Genomic DNA, 20,916 nt, shown 5'->3' on the forward strand with positions numbered 1-20,916 from the left:
TACCTATCTCACCTCAGCTGCCAGGTTACCTCTCACCTCTGCTGCCAGGTTACCTCTCACCTCTGCTGCCAGGTTACCTATCTCACCTCTGCTGCCAGGTTACCTATCTCACCTCTGCTGCCAGGTTACCTATCTTACCTCTGCTGCCAGGTTACCTCTCACCTCTGCTGCCAGGTTACCTCTCACCTCTGCTGCCAGGTTACCTCTCACCTCTGCTGCCAGGTTACCTATCTCACCTCTGCTGCCAGGTTACCTATCTCACCTCTGCTGCCAGGTTACCTATCTTACCTCTGCTGCCAGGTTACCTATCTCACCTCTGCTGCCAGGTTACCTCTCACCTCTGCTGCCAGGTTACCTCTCACCTCTGCTGCCAGGTTACCTCTCACCTCTGCTGCCAGATTACCTCTCACCTCTGCTGCCAGGTTACCTCTCACCTCTGCTGCCAGGTTACCTATCTCACCTCTGCTGCCAGGTTACCTCTCACCTCTGCTGCCAGGTTACCTCTCACCTCTGCTGCCAGGTTACCTATCTCACCTCTGCTGCCAGGTTACCTCTCACCTCTGCTGCCAGGTTACCTCTCACCTCTGCTGCCAGGTTACCTATCTCACCTCTGCTGCCAGGTTACCTCTCACCTCTGCTGCCAGGTTACCTCTCACCTCTGCTGCCAGGTTACCTCTCACCTCTGCTGCCAGGTTACCTCTCACCTCTGCTGCCAGGTTACCTATCTCACCTCTGCTGCCAGGTTACCTCTCACCTCTGCTGCCAGGTTACCTATCTCACCTCTGCTGCCAGGTTACCTCTCACCTCTGCTGCCAGGTTACCTATCTCACCTGTGCTGCCAGGTGACGTATCTCACCGCTGCTGCCAGGTTACGTATCTCACCGCTGCTGCCAGGTTACCTATCTCATCTCTGCTGCCAGGTTACGTATCTCACCGCTGCTGCCAGGTTACCTATCTCACCTCTGCTGCCAGGTTACCTCTCACCTCTGCTGCCAGGTTACCTATCTCACCTCTGCTGCCAGGTTACGTATCTCACCGCTGCTGCCAGGTTACGTATCTCACCTCTGCTGCCAGGTTACCTCTCACCTCTGCTGCCAGGTTACCTATCTCACCTCTGCTGCCAGGTTACCTATCTCACCTCTGCTGCCAGGTTACCTATCTTACCTCTGCTGCCAGGTTACCTATCTCACCTCTGCTGCCAGGTTACCTCTCACCTCTGCTGCCAGGTTACCTCTCACCTCTGCTGCCAGGTTACCTCTCACCTCTGCTGCCAGATTACCTCTCACCTCTGCTGCCAGGTTACCTCTCACCTCTGCTGCCAGGTTACCTCTCACCTCTGCTGCCAGATTACCTCTCACCTCTGCTGCCAGGTTACCTCTCACCTCTGCTGCCAGGTTACCTATCTCACCTCTGCTGCCAGGTTACCTCTCACCTCTGCTGCCAGGTTACCTCTCACCTCTGCTGCCAGGTTACCTATCTCACCTCTGCTGCCAGGTTACCTATCTCACCTCTGCTGCCAGGTTACCTCTCACCTCTGCTGCCAGGTTACCTATCTCACCTCTGCTGCCAGACTACCTCTCACCTCTGCTGCCAGGTTACCTCTCACCTCTGCTGCCAGGTTACCTCTCACCTCTGCTGCCAGGTTACCTCTCACCTCTGCTGCCAGGTTACCTATCTCACCTCTGCTGCCAGGTTACCTCTCACCTCTGCTGCCAGGTTACCTCTCACCTCTGCTGCCAGGTTACCTATCTCACCTCTGCTGCCAGGTTACCTCTCACCTCTGCTGCCAGGTTACCTATCTCACCTCTGCTGCCAGGTTACCTCTCACCTCTGCTGCCAGGTTACCTATCTCACTTCTGCTGCCAGGTGACGTATCTCACCGCTGCTGCCAGGTTACGTATCTCACCGCTGCTGCCAGGTTACCTATCTCATCTCTGCTGCCAGGTTACGTATCTCACCGCTGCTGCCAGGTTACCTATCTCACCTCTGCTGCCAGGTTACCTATCTCATCTCTGCTGCCAGGTTACGTATCTCACCGCTGCTGCCAGGTTACCTATCTCACCTCTGCTGCCAGGTTACCTATCTCACCTCTGCTGCCAGGTTACCTATCTCACCTCTGCTGCCAGGTTACCTCTCACCTCTGCTGCCAGGTTACGTATCTCACCGCTGCTGCCAGGTTACCTATCTCACCTCTGCTGCCAGGTTACCTCTCACCTCTGCTGCCAGGTTACCTATCTCACCTCTGCTGCCAGGTTACCTATCTCACCTCTGCTGCCAGGTTACGTATCTCACCTCTGCTGCCAGGTTACCTATCTCACCGCTGCTGCCAGGTTACGTATCTCACCGCTGCTGCCAGGTTACCTATCTCACCTCTGCTGCCAGGTTACCTATCTCACCTCTGCTGCCAGGTTACGTATCTCACCGCTGCTGCCAGGTTACCTATCTCACCTCTGCTGCCAGGTTACCTATCTCACCTCTGCTGCCAGGTTACGTATCTCACCTCTGCTGCCAGGTTACCTATCTCACCTCTGCTGCCAGGTTACCTATCTCACCTCTGCTGCCAGGTTACCTATCTCACCGCTGCTGCCAGGTTACCTATCTCACCTCTGCTGCCAGGTTACCTATCTCACCTCTGCTGCCAGGTTACGTATCTCACCTCTGCTGCCAGGTTACCTATCTCACCTCTGCTGCCAGGTTACCTATCTCACCTATGCTGCCAGCACAGGGACAAATAATTCAGGTCCTTTGAGAAAGACATTTTCTAGCATCTACAACTTTTCTGTAAATTACGTAGGTCTTTCAGTATTGGTGCTAAGAGGAGGAAAGACGCAAAGAGGTTTGGAAGAATTTAAAGCACCGTCATAGCATGGGCTCTGCTGCTCTGGGGCTCACACAACTCACGTGTATACGGCTGGACTTACCCGCCCATGTTTGCATATATAGTCAAATAGCTCTCCACCAGGTACATATTCCATCACCATGAAGAAGTCTGTAGGGGTGCTGATCACCTGGTACCTTCAAGACAATATGATAACACTGAATTATGTGAACCAGTCATTACTACGAGCAGACAAATCAGGTAATAGTTACATGGTCATTGTATACATCAATCAATAGTAAAAGCGAATATAAGAAACAATGATGGCACGGTGGCTCAGTGGTTAGCACTGCAGTCTTGTGGTGGCTCAGTGGTTAGCACTGCAGTCTTGTGGTGGCTCAGTGGTTAGCACTTTTGTCTTGTGGTGGCTCAGTGGTTAGCACTGCAGTCTTGCAGCGCTGGGGTCCTGGGTTCAAATCCCACCAAGGACACCATCTGCAAGGAGTTTGTATGTTCTCCCCGTGTTTGCGTGGGTTTCCTCTGGGTACTCCAAAGACATACAGATAGGGACTCTAGATTGTGAGCCCCAATGGGGACAGTGTTGCCAATGTATGTAAAGCGCTGTGGAATTAATAGCGCTATATAAATGAATAAAATTAATTAATTATTATTAATTTATTTTAGGCCCCTTTCACATTGCGTTTTCACCTACATTCAGTGGTCCCATTGGCGCATGCGTCCGAAACACGTTTTGTGGGGGAGGGGGGGGGGGTTGGAAGGATGCCCTGATGAGAACAGTGAACGTAGATGAAAATGCAATGTGAGAGCGGCCGTATCAGAGAAATCTGTTTCTTTCTGCACTTATGAGCCTTTTCTTATTTTCTCCCCTGCGTCCTAAATTCCTCATCCAGAGGTAAAATTTGTTTTGTCTCCCCCCTACCCCCCCAAAAAAAAAAAAAGAAAGAAAGAAAAAGGCAGACTGCCAGGTCATTAAGAGATTGGCTTATAACTGCCTGCTGAAGACAGGGGATGGGGAGAAGAAGAGATTGGAGTGAGAAGGACAGATGGTGCTGCTTTCTAGTAAGTGTTTTATATCACCCCAGTGCTGGATTTTGGTTCTGGAAGACCGACAAGGGGTTGTCCAGTACTATAAAAGTTAACTTAATGGGTGTAAGGTGGTGTAAGAAATAAAAAAGAACACTCACCTGAGCACTGTGTATATACTGTATATACACTGTATGGTTCCACTAAATTGTGCTATGCTATATGCAGTGTATGGCAGTATTATTTGAGTACTGTGTATATTGCTTTATATCAAGATTTGTTCTATATCCAGAGTATAGAAAATAGGAAATTTGCACTAGACCCATGACACTTATCCAGGAATTTTCATGATTCCAATACACACTGCTTTCATACACGCAGTATATACAATAGCAGAAACATATGGACAGTGTATATATTGTTTTATATCAAGATTTATACTATATCCAGATTACAGCAAATAGGAAATTCTCCCTAGCTCCTCCACCATCCATGTTATCAAGGCACTGTCATGGTTCCACTTTATGGTACTATGCACTGTATGATGGGATTATAAGGGTGCTGTATATATTGTTTAACATCAAAATTGATAGTATATCCACATAATAAAAAATATGGAGATTGCACTACACTGCATACCATCTGACTCTAATGTTACAAAGGCAATGTCATGATTCCACTGTACAGTGCTAATATTCACTATATGGTAGTATTACATCAGCACTGTATGTAGTGTTTTATGTAATGTATATTCAGAATACGCTTCACTGACACTGATATGTGGATACAATATTTATTGCTCTAATATAGAATGATACAAATGTGTGGATACAATAATTGCTGCTCTAATGTAGAGTATGGGCATCGTGGTGGATATTTCCCTCTATGTGGGTAGAATGCAAGTTACATAGGTACTAAAACGTGTATACAATACATAATTCTATACTCTGCAATACGGGCATTTTTGTACACAAGACAAGCCTATGAGACACACAAATAAGGAACCATAAGGGTATGTGCCCACTGTCCTCTCTCCGCAGGAGACCGCAGCCGCCCGTGCCCATGATCAGGGTCTAGGCCGCTGCGGACTTTAGTTCTCTTCTTCCTGCGGAGAACACGTGCGTCTCCGCAGCATAAATTAACATGTTACGGCTCGGAAAGCTGCGCCACATGTCAGCATACGCTGCGGAGAAAAGAAGCCCAGTGGCAGCAGATTTCTATAACTCCCATCCGCTGTGCTTCTACTGTACAATGCAGCGTTTTGGACTCCAAATCACTGCAAACCCTGATCGTGGCACACAGCCTAATAAGCCTCAAAAAAAGAGAAGATGTATCTCAAAGCAGAGAAGGGAAATCCTAATATGAAGTCTGTTTCCGCTTCCATAATACAAGGAAATACTTCAGGCTTCTATTATATTTGGGCATTTCTTATTTTAGATGGATCAGACCCTGCAGCCCCTGCAGGACGCCTCCAGCAAAATCCACAGGGAACATATCTGTGTATAAACACGGAGCCAGAATATCAGAGATAGCGACGCATGAAGGTCACAAACAAGGAGGCCAGTGTTTATAGACTGTGTGCAGCGGTGATATGGAAACACGAGCACCGGAAGGAGAAGAATAGCCGGAGTGTTATTAATCATAGCAGGGATGTTTACTGTTATTATTGAATGATTATTAGAATATCATTAGATCATTATTAGAATGCAGTGCTTATTATCTGTGTAGTTAGTGAGCGGCGGCTGTACTTTAAGAGAACTATTTTAATCCCACCATAAATATTAAATGGCTGCCGGCCAAACATTGCTCTGGCCGTTTGTTTGTGCGACAGGCATCTCAGCCGACGCGCTCATACACGGGAGCGCTCATTCAGCCGAGCACGCCTGCGCTCTGACACCTCGGACGGCGGCTGATCTCTCTGACAACACCGCGATCGGCAGTCCGAAATCATACATGTGCGATCGACATCCCCCCCAACCGTCCGTTAACCGGTGTCCCCATACACACTAAATCGTTGGCCGAAGGTTTGGACAACATTAGTCTAATATATATGGGGGACTTAAAGGGTATGTCCATCTCTAAGATCCTATCCCAATATGTAGTAGGTGTAATAATTATAATAATAATAATAATAATAATAATAATAATAATAATAATAAAAAAAAAAAAAGCAATTCCTTCAATTATAAATGTAGCATAGTTCTCTTCATTAGCTATGTCTCTGACCTCATGTGCAGGGCATTGCAGCAGCTTAGGTATCCATAGTTACAACCATTCAACAAATAATGACAGCTAGTTGCTCGTGGTCATAACCTTAGATACCGAAGCTGCAAGGTCCTGCACATGAGGTAAGTGACATAGCTAATCAGGAGAACTATACTACATTTCTAATTGGAGTTATATACCAGTATAATTATTATTACACCTACTACATCTTAGAGATGGGAATACCCCTTTAAGCCATTCCCACAATGCGCTACACAATAGTATGAGGCTCTGCAATCTGAGAGTTAACAGGAACTATAATTGTAACTAAAGCTCTGGTTGTGACTAGAGTATAATACACAATGTAAGTTAGTATCAGTATGGGATAGAGGAGTGAACGTTTTAGGCTGCTTTCACACATCAGTTTTTTGCAATCAGGCACAATGCAGCGCTTTGCAGAAAAAATCCATCTGTTTTTTTTGTCGCCGGATGCGTTTTTTCCACATAGATTTGCATTAGCGCCGGATTGTGCCGCATGGCCTTGCGTTGCGTCCGGTTTTTGCCGGATGCGGCATATTTAGCCGATGCGGTGGCCGTATGGAACGTTACATGCAGCGTTTTTTGTCTGCAGTGAAAAACCGCATCGCGATGCGGCGCGAATTACAGTGCAAGCCTATGGATGACGGATGCGTTTTTTTTAAACTGCGCATGCTCAGTATCAAGCCGCATCCGTCAGAAAATGGACGGGCCGCATGGAAAAACTTATGCAAAGGATTCGTTTTTTTCGCCGTATCCGTTGCATAGGTTTTTGAGCCAGATTGTGCCTGATGCAAAAAAACTGATGTGTGAAAGCAGCCTTAGTCCGTGCCCGCATGTACCGGAGACACGGGCACACGTAAACCCATTAAAATCAATGGGTTTATGTGCATGCACATGTTCAGCCATTGGCCCGTGCCTCTGTGTGGAGCAGACGTGAGCCCATGTGCTCCACAAGGATGCATCTGTTTTTCTCCGGCAGCACGGGTATCACACGGCCTGCACTCGTACTACACGGATGTAGTGTGAATGCGGGCCCACGTGACACGCGCCGGAGAAACACACGTGTCATTTTAAAAATAAAAAAACCCACAAACTCACCTCCACCAGCCCTGCAGACTCTGCCGCGGCTATCACCTGCATCCGACCCCCCAGTAAATTTGAACAACGCATCTTCTTCACTGGGGGCCGGAAGCAGCGTCAGCAGGGCGTGGCCTGTGCCGGACGCTGTCAATCAGCACCACAGACAGCTCCGGAAGAAACAGGTAAGGCGGGACTTTCCGTTCTCCGTGTGTTATTACGTATAACACACGGAGAACAGGAATGTGCCACAAACACGGCACACGGGGAACAAACCACCCCTTTAACATATACGTGTAAAAATGGTTCGTTTTTTACACGTGCGTGTGAAGGGGGCCTTAGAGGAAGCATTTACTCTATAATGGCACAGAATTAATTACTTACAGTTTAATAATATGCGGGTGCCGAAAAAGCTTCAGATTCTGGATTTCCCGCTTGATTTTACCAACTACATCCAGGCTCCGAATCTTCTGTCTATTCAAGATCTTCACAGCGACTTTATGTCCCGTCAGCTGGTGTTCCCCCACTGAAACAAGACAAGAAGACCCTAACATTAGCATCTTCTGCTCTGTATAGAATACAGTGGAACCTTGGATTACGAGCATAATTGGTTCTGGGAGTCTGCTCTTAAACCAATTTACTCTTATATCAAAGCGAATTTTCCCATAGGAAATAATTGAAACACAGACAATTCGTTCCACAACCCAAAAATATTTACTGTATTTATACAAACTTATTACAGTAATACAAAATAATGTACTGTCGTCATATAAAATCATTACAGTACACTAATACAAAATACTGTACAGTAAAAAACATATTAAACTGTACTTTAGCTTACAATAGAAGTGTTGGTGTGCGAGAGGTACAGTATAAGCAATGAGCTGCACTGGTTAGCAGAAAGAAAGTACAATACTGTGTCCACAAATGCCAATTGATAAACACTTTATGTAGTATACTAGCTGTACTACCCGGCTTCGCCCGGGTTAATAGCTGTTGTTAACAAAATAGAATGTATTAACATTCCCGGGATAGAATGTATAAATAGAATGTATTATCGCCTGGGATAGAATGTATAAATAGAATGTATTAACGCCCGGGATAGAATGTATAAATAGAATGTATTAACATTCCCGGGATAGAATGTATAACTAGAATGTATTAACATTCCCGGGATAGAATGTATAAATAGAATGTATTAACATTCCCGGGATAGAATGTATAAATAGAATGTATTAACATTCCCGGGATAGAATGTATAACTAGAATGTATTAACATTCCCGGGATAGAATGTATAAATAGAATGTATTAACATTCCCGGGATAGAATGTATAAATAGAATGTATTAACATTCCCGGGATAGAATGTATAAATAGAATGTATTAACATTCCCGGGATAGAATGTATAAATAGAATGTATTAACATTCCCGGGATAGAATGTATAAATAGAATGTATTAACATTCCCGGGATAGAATGTATAACTAGAATGTATTAACATTCCCGGGATAGAATGTATAAATAGAATGTATTAACATTCCCGGGATAGAATGTATAAATAGAATGTATTAACATTCCCGGGATAGAATGTATAAATAGAATGTATTAACATTCCCGGGATAGAATGTATAAATAGAATGTATTAACGCCCGGGATAGTAACTGTCTCTCTGTTTCTCTCCCATTCTCTGTCTGTCTCCCCCTCTGTATATATCTCTCTGTCTCTCTCTATCTATTTGTCTGTCTGTCTCTTTCCCTGTCTGTGTCTGACTGTCTCTGTCTATTTCCCTGTCTGTCTATCTATCTCTTTCCCTGTCTGTCTCTTTCCATCTCTTTCACTGTCTGTCTCTTTCCCTCTCTTTCCCTGTCTGTCTCTTTCCCTGTGTCTGTCTTTTTGTCTGTCTCTTTCCCTGTGTCTGTCTTTTTGTCTGTCTCTTTACCTGTCTGTGTCTGTCTCTTAACCTGTCTCTCTCTTTCCCTCTCTTTCCCTATCTGTCTTTTTCCCTGTCAGTCTGTCTCTTTGTCTGTGTCTGTCTCTTTGTGTCTGTCTCTTACCTTGTCTATGTCTGTTTTCTGATTTCTAGTATATTCAGATTAAGGAAAATTTATGAATTATACTAGGACCCCACTCCCTGACCCTCATATAATCAAGGCACTGCCATGGTTCCTATGCGTATGGTGATAGTGTATACACTGTATGACAGTAATATATTTACACAGCATCATCATTTGGCACTGTATGCGGTAGTATTTAGGCTGCATGGGGCATTATTATAACAGTATTACTCTCTATTTCTTTCCTTTAAAAAAGCCATGATCCCCCCGTGCCTGCTTATTCTGGGGTTTCTACTTTTTTTATCTATTACATTGAAAAATGTATTGTGAAGATAGGAATATATTATGGAATGGCTATTTATACATTTTCCTTCATATTTTCTATAAAGTGGCTAAAAGCTTAATTCCCCTTTTATTTCTCTGCATCTAAACATTGAACATGAACGTCTCGACGTTTTGAGTTTTATTTGATAAATATTTTGCCACTTGTGTTTTGTAAACATTAAATAACACAAGTACGAAGGTGTCGCTCCGCCGCGAGAGCCAAGTTCTGAAAACTTTTAAACATCATTAGCAGAATCTTGAAGGAATGAATTATAATTGCGGAGACTGTAAAACGCAGGTGGATTTCAGTAAACGTCACTAATGGTGGAAAATGTTTGACTGAACAGGAGCAAAATAAAGGACCAGTGAGAATTTCCTGATAAAAAAGCCAAAAGCAACAAAAGTCATTTAACAGCGCCACACTGGTCACCTGCCATAAAGGCAAAATAGCTGGCATCACCGAATAGCTGATCATTACTGATTGGCCATACTGAAAGTAATTGGCTGTATATAAAAATGCGGTAATGTACATAGCCGAGATTATTTATCATTCTTATCCTGAGTTACATCCTGTATTATACTCCAGAGCTGCACTCACTATTCTGCTGGTGCAGTCACTGTGTACATACATTACATTACTTATCCTGTACTGATCCTGAGTTACCTCCTGTATTATACTCCAGAGCTGCACTCACTATTCTGCTGGTGCAGTCACTGTGTACATACATTACATTACTTATCCTGTACTGATCCTGAGTTACCTCCTGTATTATACTCCAGAGCTGCACTCACTATTCTGCTGGTGCAGTCACTGTGTACATACATTACATTACTGATCCTGGGTTACATCCTGTATTATACTCCAGAGCTGCAGTCACTATTCTGCTGGTGCAGTCACTGTGTACATACATTATATTACTTATCCTGTACTGATCCTGAGTTACCTCCTGTATTATACTCCACAGCTGCACTCACTATTCTGCTGGTGCAGTCACTGTGTACATACATTATATTACTTATCCTGTACTGATCCTGAGTTACCTCCTGTATTATACTCCACAGCTGCACTCACTATTCTGCTGGTGCAGTCACTGTGTACATACATTATATTACTTATCCTGTACTGATCCTGAGTTACATCCTGTATTATACTCCAGAGCTGCACTCACTATTCTGCTGGTGCAGTCACTGTGTACATACAGTACAGACCAAACGTTTGGACACACCTTCTCATTCAAAAAGTTTTCTTTATTTCCATGACTCTGAAAATTGTAGATTCACATTGAAGGCATCAAAACTATGAATTAAAACATGTGGAATGAAATACTTAACAAAACAGTGTGAAACAACTGAAAATATGTCTTATATTCTAAATTCTTCAAAGTAGCCACCTTTTGCTTTGATTACTGCTTTGCACACTCTTGGCATCATTCTCTTGATGAGCTTCAAGAGGTAGTCACCGGAAATGGTTTTCCAACAGTCTTGAAGGAGTTCCCAGAGATGCTTAACACTTGTTGGCCCTTTTCCCTTCACTCTGTGGTCCAGCTCACCCCAAACCATCTCGATTGGGTTCAGGTCTGGTGACTGTGGAGGCCAGGTCATCTGGTGTAGCATCCCATCACTCTCCTTCTTAGTCAAATAGCCCTTAAACAGCCTTGAGGTGTGTTTGGGGTCATTGTCCTGATGGTCCAACTAAACGCAAACCGAATGGAATAGCACGCCGCTGCAAGATGCTGGGGTTATCCATTCTGGTTCAGTATGCCTTCAATTTTGAATAAATCCCCAATAGTGTCACCAGCAAACCACCCCCACACCATCACACCTCCTCCTCCATGCTTCACGGTGGGAACCAGGCATGTAGAGTCCATCCGTTCACCTTTTCTGAGCGGCACAAAGACACGGTGGTTGTATCCAAAGATCTCAAATTTGGACTCATCAAACCAAAGCACAGATTTCCACTGGTCTAATGTCCATTCCTTGTGTTCTTCAGCCCAAACAAGTCTCTTCTGCTTGTTGCCTGTCCTTAGCAGTGGTTTCCTAGCAGCTATTTACCATGAAGGCTGCTGCACAAAGTCTCCTCTTTACAGTTGTTCTAGAGATGTGTCTGCTGCTAGAACTCTGTGTGGCATTGACCTGGTCTTTAATCTGAGCTGCTGTTAACCTGCAATTTGTGAGGCTGGTGACTCGGATAAACTTATCCTCCGCAGCAGAGGTGACTCTTGGTCTTCCTTTCCTGGGACGGTCCTCATGTGAGCCAGTTTCCTTGTAGCGTTTGATGGTTTTTGCCACTGCACTTGGGGACACTTTCAAAGTTTTCCCAATTTTTCGGACTGACTGACCTTCATTTTTTAAAGTAATGATGGCCACTCGCTTTTCTTTACTTAGAATTTGTATTATGGCAAGAAAAAAGCAGCTAACAGTCTATTCAGTAGGACTATCAGCTGTGAATCCACCAGACTTCTGCACAACACAACTGATGGTCCCAGCCCTATTTAAACAGTCATATGAAAAAGTTTGGGCACCCCTCTTAATATTAACCTTTTTTCTTTATAACAATTTGGGTTTTTGCAGCAGCTATTTCATGTTCATATATCTAATAACTGATGGACTCAGTAATATTTCTGGATTGAAATGAGGTTTATTGTACTAACAGAAAATGTGCAATCCGCATTTAAACAAAATTTTACTGGTGCAAAAGAATGGGCACCTCAACATAAAAGTGACATTAATATTTTGTAGATTCTCCTTTTGCAAAAATAACAGCCTCTAGTCGCTTCCTGTAGCTTTTAATGAGTTCCTGGATCCTGGATGAAGGTATATTTGACCATTTCTGTTTACAAAACAATTCCAGTTCAGTTAAGTTTGACGGTCGCCGAGCATGGACAGCCGCTTCCCATCATCCCACAGATTTTCAATGATATTCAGGTCTGGGGACTGGGATGGCCATTCCAGAACATTGTAATTGTTCCTCTGCATGAATGCCTGAGTAGATTTGGAGCGGTGTTTTGGATCATTGTCTTGCTGAAATATCCATCCCCTGCGTAACTTCAACTTCCTCACTGATTCTTACACATTATTGTCAAGAATCTGCTGATACTGAGTTGAATCCATGCGACCCTCAACTTTAACAAGATTCCCGGTGCCGGCATTGGCCACACAGCCCCAAAGCATGATGGAACCTCCACCAAATTTTACTGTGGGTAGCAAGTGCTTTTCTTGGAATGCCGTGTTTTTTTGCCTCCATGCATAACGCCTTTTTGTATGACCAAACAACTCAATCTTTGTTTCATCAGTCCACAGGACCTTCTTCCAAAATGTAACTGGCTTGTCCAAATGTGCTTTTGCATGCCTCAGGCGACTCTGTTTGTGGCGTGCTTGCAGAAACGGCTTCTTTCGCGTCACTTTCCCATGCAGCTTATCCTTGTGCAAAGTGCGCTGTATTGTTGACCGATGCACATTGACACCATCTGCAGCAAGATGATGCTGCAGGTCTTTGGAGGTGGTCTGTGGATTGTCCTTGACTGTTCTCACCATTCTTCTTCTCTGCCTTTCTGATATTTTTCTTGGCCTGCCACCTCTGGGCTTAACAAGAACTGTACCTGTGTTCTTCCATTTCCTTACTATGTTCCTCACAGTGGAAACTGACAGTTTAAATCTCTGAGACAACTTTTTGTACCTTCCCCTGAACAACTATGTTGAATAATCTTTGTTTTCATATCATTTGAGAGTTGTTTTGAGGAGCCCATGATGCCACTCTTCATAGGAGATTCAAATAGGAGAACAACTTGCAAGTGGCCACCTTAAATACCTTTTCTCATGATTGGATACACCTGCCTATGAAGTTCAACGCTCAATGAGGTTACAAAACCAATTTAGTGCTTTAGTAAGTCAGTAAAAAGTAGTTAGGAGTGTTCAAATCAAGAAATTGATAAGGGTGCACATACTTTTGCACTGGTGAAATTTTGTTTAAATGCAGACTGCACATTTTCTGTTAGAACAATAAACCTCATTTCAATCCAGAAATATTACTCAGTCCATCAGTTGTTAGATATATGAAACTGAAATAGCTGCTGCAAAAACCCAAATTGTTATAAAGAAAAAAGGTTAACATTAATAGGGGTGCCCAAACTTTTTCATATGACTGTAAGGCAAGAAATCCTACTTATTAAACCTGACAGGGCGCACCTGTGAAGTGAAAACCATTTCCGGTGACTACCTCTTGAAGCTCATCAAGAGAATAAAAGAGTGTGCAAAGCAGTGATCAAAGCAAAAGGCGGCTACTTTGAAGAACCTAGAATATAAGACATATTTTCAGTTGTTTCACACCTTTTTAAGTATTTCATTCTACATGTGTTAATTCATAGTTTTGATGCCTTCAATGCAAATCTACAATTTTCAGTCAGAAAAATAAAGAAAACTCTTTGAATGAGAAGGTGTGTCCAAACTTTTGGTCTGTATTGTATATAAGATTTTTTACCCTATACTGATCACTCTTTTTTTTTCCTGCAGATCCAGTGTTTACAAGCCTCTGTCAGGTGACCACTATAGTCAATAAGTGGTCTCAGTGGTCACATGTCATATCACTGGCATCATTGATGGTAGCGCATAACCTCTAAAGACACTGATTGACAGCATTGGTCACGTGGCAGCTGCTTGCACATAAAATCCAGGGGCACTACCAAAGCCACAACACTGGGTCTACAGGTGGAAGACGTGAGGGACAGTTTTGTTTTTTAACATTTGCAGCTGCCTTGAAATATTTTAAAATGTTGGACCTGTCAATAATTGAAGAAATATGCAATATTTTTATTACGTGGTGTAAATGCCGCTTCTCTCCTAAATTATTTGTCTTTTGTTCTTGCTCCTCTCCATTAATGAGATATGGCCCTGTAATGCTTATATGCAAATCTAGTCTATTTAGCCAAGTGCCGTAATCCTCAACCCTTCTCCATGGTCGTCTTCTGAGGACTAAGAGAACAACAACATTACACAAAAGTAAAAAAACAACAACATATTAGGAAGTGACAGGTCCTCTTTAAAGGTGAGTTCTGCAAAGTTTTACCAATGTTACATTCTCTTTCGGCGCTGTCCCTTCAGGGCTCTGCACAGATGTGGGTAATTCCTGTCAATCATAGCCGGCTATTCCTGTAGGAAGAGTCAGCGGAGCTCTGGATATTTATTTAACCCCCTAAAAAGACTCTAAAGATTAGTGTATTGCAACAACATGTAATTGAGCAAAACCCTCCACTGCCCCATGGGTCACAGCACAGATGTAGGTATCGCCTGTCAATCATCCGCTCTTAAAGGAAGAGCCCCAGGATATTTATGTAACCACTCCAAGTGTGCCCCAACCACATGTACACAAACACCCGCCCTTCACACTTTACCTGCTAGGACCTATTCAGTTCTAATTAACCCCATAAAGAACTGCAAATGCCTTAAAAAGTATTGAAATAGGTGGCAGTAGTGTATGACCTGGGGTGGATGATGACCTGGGATGGATGATGACCTGGGGTGGATGATGACCTGGGGTGGATGATGACCTGGGATGAATGATCACCTGGGGTGGATGATGACCTGGGGTGAATGATCACCTGGGGTGGATTATGACCTGGGGTGGATGATCACCTGGGGTGGATGATGACCTGGGGTGGATGATCACTTGGGGTAGATGATGACCTGGGGTGGATGATTACCTGGGGTGGATGATTACCTGGGTTGGATGATGACCTGGGGTGAATGATCACCTGTGGTGGATGAAGACCTGTGGTGGATGATGACCTGTGGTGGATGATGACCTGGGGTGGATGATGACCTGGGGTGGATGATGACCTGGGGTGGATAATCACCTAGGGTGGATGATCACCTGGGGTGGATGATCACCTGGGATGGATGATGACCTGGGGTGGATGATGACATAGAGTGGATGAAGAGCTGGGGTGGATGATGACCTTCGGTGGATGATGACCTGGGGTGGATGATGACCTGGGGTGGATGATGACCTGTGGTGGATGATCACCTGGGGTGGATGATGACCTGGGGTGGATGATGACCTGGGGTGGATAATCACCTGGGGTGGATGATGACCTGGGGTGGATGATGACCTGGGGTGGATGATCACCTGGGGTGGATGATGACATAGAGTGGATGAAGAGCTGGGGTGGATGATGACCTTCGGTGGATGATGACCTGGGGTGGATGATGACCTGGGGTGGATGATGACCTGTGGTGGATGATCACCTGGGGTGGATGATAACATAGAGTGGATGAAGACCTGGGGTGGATGAAGACCTGGGGTGGATGATGACCTGGGTTGGATGATGACCTGGGTTGGATGATTACCTGGGGTGGATGAAGACCTGGGGTGGATGATCACCTGGGGTGGATGATCACCTGGGGTGGATGATGACCTGGGGTGGATGATGACCTGGGATGGATGATCACCTGGGGTGGATGATGACCTGGGGTGGATGATGACCTTCGGTGGATGATGACCTTCGGTGGATGATGACCTGGGGTGGATGATGACCTGTGATGGATGATCACCTGGGGTGGATGATGACATACATAGAGTGGATGAAGAGGTGGGGTGGATGATGACCTTCGGTGGACGATCACCTGGGGTGGATGATGACCTGGGGTGGATGATGACCTGTGATGGATGATCACCTGGGGTGGATGATGACATAGAGTGGATGAAGAGCTGGGGTGGATGATGACCTTCGGTGGATGATGACCTGGGGTGGATGATGACCTGGGGTGGATGATGACCTGGGGTGGATGATGACCTTCAGTGAATGATGACCTGGGGTGGATGATGACCTTCGGTGGATGATGACCTGGGGTGGATGATGACCTGGGGTGGATGATGACCTGGGTGGATGATGACCTTCGGTGGATGATGACCTGGGGTGGATGATGACCTGGGGTGGATGATGACCTTCGGTGGATGATGACCTGGGGTAGATGATGACCTTCGGTGGATGATGACCTGGGGTGGATGAAGGGTCTGCAGCTGCCAGTGCTGGGGATGCTATTACTTGCCCATCTCCAAGATAAAGCCAGGCAGTTGCCACATTATGTGCAATCCATAATTAAAATAAAAGGCATGTATGTAACACCTGCCTCGAGTCTGAGTCACAAAGGGTTAATTGTATACCAATTACAAAACTGCCAATTAAAGGGGTTATCTCAAGATTATTCAGGAGCAGCAGACCAGTCCTCAGCCATTTTGAGGGGTCTGGTCCCACTTTAGACAATGCAGAAAGGCAGATTTACCTGTGTATCATTAGAGCACGCTAATTGAAAGAGCTTGTAAGCGCTGCGCTCCTTCTTGCCTAGGAGACCAGCCACCGCTGATAGACTGCAGTGGTGGCCGGTAACCTAGGCAATGAACTGTAAACAACACTAACAATCCCTTTGATTGCAATGTTATTGGTCTTGGTAACAACTTTGCAATTTTACCCATTTCTGATGCTGAGAAATCCCCTTTAAGCATAACCTTGCTTTCCTGCCAGCAGGTGGCACAGCACATGGCAATGCCAGGCAGTCCCAAGCAAAGAATCCTAGAGGAAGGCCAATGTAATCTTTGTGGTCATGTAAATGACCCCAGGCTCACCCCCACCTGTGTCAGCAGTATATATATATATACACAGAGATGCCCACCCTGCCCACCGCATTACTGTAAGCCCTGCTGAGTATATACGTGGAGTCGCCCCCAGAACGACCTTCACCCCCTTTTCCAGCCACAGTTTTAGGAAAGAAGTGACTGGCGCAGGGAATGAGCGGCGGCGGCGCAGCCAGAGCCTTCTAGTTACAATGTATCAATTGCTATTCACAGAGCTCACTACGCAGCCGCGGCGCCCTCCAGGGCTCAGCCTAGCGCCACGCAATCAGCGTAAGTCTCCCTGCCCTGCGCCCAGCCTGACGGCGCTCACCCCGCACAGCAACATTACACGAGACGAGAAAAGAAGGGAAATGCACTCAGCTCTTCACTTTTCCGAAGGTCCCGACCCCCAGCGTGTCCCCCAGGACGTAGTGTCCGATCTTCACCCGGCCATCGTGCTTCTGCTTCTCAGCCATCTTTGCATCCTGCTTGTACCCACAATGCAGCTGGGAGAGGGAATGCCCGGCTGCCTCCTGCCTGACAGCTCACGACTGGCATCTGACAAGCGCCACCGAGTCTGACCTGACAGGCAGGACAGCTGCAGAGAGGGTGCAGGGGGCAGCAGGGCAACAAAGGAGGGGGCATGTCACAAACCACCGGGGGGTCACTCAGAAATCCCCCGCGCTGGCTACCAGTACGTCACAATCGGGGGGTAACAAGTGGGGTCACCCCTCCTTTATACCTCCCGACCGACAGACAGAGCACGTGACGCGCTCTCTAGCGCCCCTCTTATAGTCAGGCCAATTATGGAATTGCCCGACAATAAGCAAGGAGGCCGCTATACTACTTATGCCGATTATTGAAGGGTCCCCGGTGAGAGTAGGGTATATATTCCCCCCGACCTCCGCGGGCGGAATATATAATATCTTCCCGAATCTCACTGGCCTCCCCACAATAATCCTTGGCACAACTCGCTGCCACCAACCGCTTCACGGTAACTATTAGCCGAACACACAGACGTGGGATTCAAGATCGAGATAACAGAACAGCCCAGGATTAATTATATAATTTAATCGCCTAAAGCACACTAGAAACTACAATATATACAATAGGGAATCTACAGAATATACAGTTATGTCAGAGTACAGTTACAGATAAAGCATGGGTTACAACAGGTATGCAATTCAATCAGTTACCTTGTGCGTCTGGCCACAGGGGGGCGCTGTAGACCAGGTTTCCAGGAACTCTCTCACAGGTCTGTCCCAACCAGGCCCCCGAGCAGAAGAACGCTGGAAAATGGCCGAAGTAGGGTTATCAACCTGGGCAGATCCAGGTCCCCTCCTACCTTAGTGACCTCACAGGGAAGCACTGCCACTCCCCCTGCATGGATCAGAATTATCCAGCAAAGGGGATTTTGGCTATAACTTTGCCTGGGAGCGTCGTAGGCGGACGCCAATGCTCTCATTGTGACAGTTATGAATTTAGCTACAGAACGAGGGGACTCATGACCTGTCTGCCAGTTCCCCATTGGCTGATATCACGCCTGGGGCATTTCCCAATGTCCTGCTCCCATAAAAAGGGGGTGCCGGCATCGTCCACATGCGGAGACACCATTTTTATGGTTGCCATATTTATCGGAAATATGGCTTGCGAGATATGAACCATTTTTTACTGGAGTCGTTCTGTCTGGCTATTTCCAGAGCCTTGCTAATTAGATAGCAGCTCCTACTACAGGGTGACGGCAGGGAGTCATCCTGTGTCCATTGTCCCTAAAGCCACCTCATTTCCATATCACAGGACATGGCCATGGAGTTTGTTGCTAAACCAGTTGTGTGAAGGAAGGGGGGGGGGGTGACACCAGGAGAGGGCTTCCTGACATACTTGAATATCATGATTTATCGTCATCTCTCCGGATTTACCTCACACCTCCCCCCTTTTGAGGGCGCTAGGGGGCAGCACACTCCGGTGTTCCCCCGTGCGCCCGTCCGCGACCTCTCCTTGTCGGGACAGCCCGTCTGCGTTACCGTGGTCACGGCCCCTTTTGTGGCGAATGGTGAAGTTGTATTGCTGGAGCGCAAGGCTCCATCGCAACAATCGCCCATTCGTCCCAGAGACGGTGTGCAACCAGCTGAGGGGATTGTGGTCCGTCTCCACGATGAAGTGGCGCCCGTATAGATAGGGTTGCAGACGCTGCAGGGCCCACACTATGGCCAGGCACTCCTTCTCCATCGTGGAATAGGCAACTTCCCTTGGTAACAGCTTCCTGCTCAGGTACAAGACTGGGTGCTCTTGGCTCGCAGAGTCCACCTGGCTGAGCACCGCACCGAGGCCGAAGTCACTGGCGTCGGTCTGTACTACAAACGGCCGCGTGAAGTCGGCTGCCTGTAGCACGGGCGGGCTGGACAGGGCGTCCTTTAGGGCCCGGAAGGCTGTCTCGCAGTCCATTGTCCAATCGACTGCAGAGGGCAGCTTCTTCTTGGTGAGGTCCGTCAAGGGCTTTGCCAGGCTACTATAGCATGGAACAAACCTCCTATAGTACCCAGCGGTCCCCAAGAAGGACATCACCTGCTTCTTGGTCCTGGGGGTGGGCCAGGATGCGATGGCTTCCACCTTCTCAGGCTCGGGCTTCAGGGTTCCCCCACCTACCCGGTGACCGAGGTACTGGACCTCGCTCATGGCCAGCTGACACTTTCCCGGCTTGATGGTCAAACCTGCCCGGTGGATCCGCCTGAGCACCTGTGCTAGATGCTCTAGGTGGTCCTCCCAGGTGGGACTGAAGACGGCAATGTCATCCAGGTACGCGGCCGCGTACCCTTCAAGTCCCTTGAGCAGGGTGTTGACCATCCGCTGGAAAGTGGCAGGGGCATTCCTCATCCCGAATGGCATCACCGTGGACTCGTACAGTCCAAATGGGGTAATAAAGGCAGAGCGTTCCCTGGCCTTGCGAGTCAGGGGGATCTGCCAATATCCCCGGCTCAGATCCATGATGGTCAGGTACTGAGCCCCGGCCAACTGATCGAGCAGGTCATCGATGCGTGGCATTGGGTACGCATCGGCGACCGTGACCGCATTGAGCCCCCTGTAGTCCACGCAGAACCGAGTGGTTCGGTCCTTCTTAGGGACGAGGACTACAGGCGAGGCCCAAGCGCTGTTGGATGCCTGGATCACCCCCAGGTTCAGCATCTCGTCAATCTCCTGGCGCATGTGTTGCTGCACCTCCAGGGAGACCCGATATGCTGAACGCCGGATCGGGGGATGATCCCCAGTGTCCACGTGATGGACAGCCAAGTCAGTCCTTCCGGGCTGGTTGGTAAACAACCCCCGGAAGGGGTGTAGGGTGGCCCACAGCTGGGACCGTTGGTCCTCCAAGAGCTGGTGGCCAACCTCCACATCCTCAATGGATCCGCCTGCCCTAACCTGGGCTAGCATATCCAAGAGGGTTTCCGCTTCTCCCTCCTCGGGCAGGTTGCACACGGGGAGCGCACATGCCTCCCGCTCATGATGTGCCTTCATCATGTTCACATGGAAGGGCTTCCGCCTTCCACGGGCAGGGTCCAGGGTGACCAGGTACGTCACAGGGTTGAGCTGCTGGTACACGAGGTATGGGCCTTCCCAGGCTGCCTGAAGCTTGTCCTGTGGTACGGGGACCAGTACCCACACCTCTTGACCCACTTGGTAGGTCCTCTCACAAGCGTTCTGGTCGTACCAACGCTTCTGATCGGCCTGGGCTTGAGCCATATTGTCGTGTA

At 46.9% G+C, this 20,916-nt stretch overlaps 1 protein-coding gene across 2 annotated transcripts in view; it reads right to left on the reverse strand.

The window, feature by feature from the left end:
• PRKAA2 (protein kinase AMP-activated catalytic subunit alpha 2) overlaps positions 1–18,455 on the reverse strand; it is a 48,788-nt gene extending 30,333 nt beyond the window's left edge. Inside the window, exons 1-3 of one of the 2 annotated variants that reach the window (XM_075320426.1) lie at positions 18,364–18,455; positions 7,568–7,709; positions 2,922–3,015 (exon numbers count right to left, since the gene is read on the reverse strand). In XM_075320426.1, coding sequence (XP_075176541.1) covers positions 2,922–2,981 — 60 coding nt within the window. In that variant the 5' untranslated portion in view covers positions 2,982–3,015; positions 7,568–7,709; positions 18,364–18,455. Of the gene's footprint in view, positions 1–2,921; positions 3,016–7,567; positions 7,710–17,549; positions 17,693–18,363 lie in introns of those variants that run through there. The other variant, XM_075320425.1, reaches the window with a different exon arrangement.
• Positions 18,456–20,916: the final 2,461 nt, after the last annotated feature.

Source organism: Anomaloglossus baeobatrachus, chromosome 8 (assembly GCF_048569485.1).
Source record: "Anomaloglossus baeobatrachus isolate aAnoBae1 chromosome 8, aAnoBae1.hap1, whole genome shotgun sequence".
Classification (NCBI taxonomy): Eukaryota; Metazoa; Chordata; class Amphibia; order Anura; family Aromobatidae; genus Anomaloglossus; species Anomaloglossus baeobatrachus.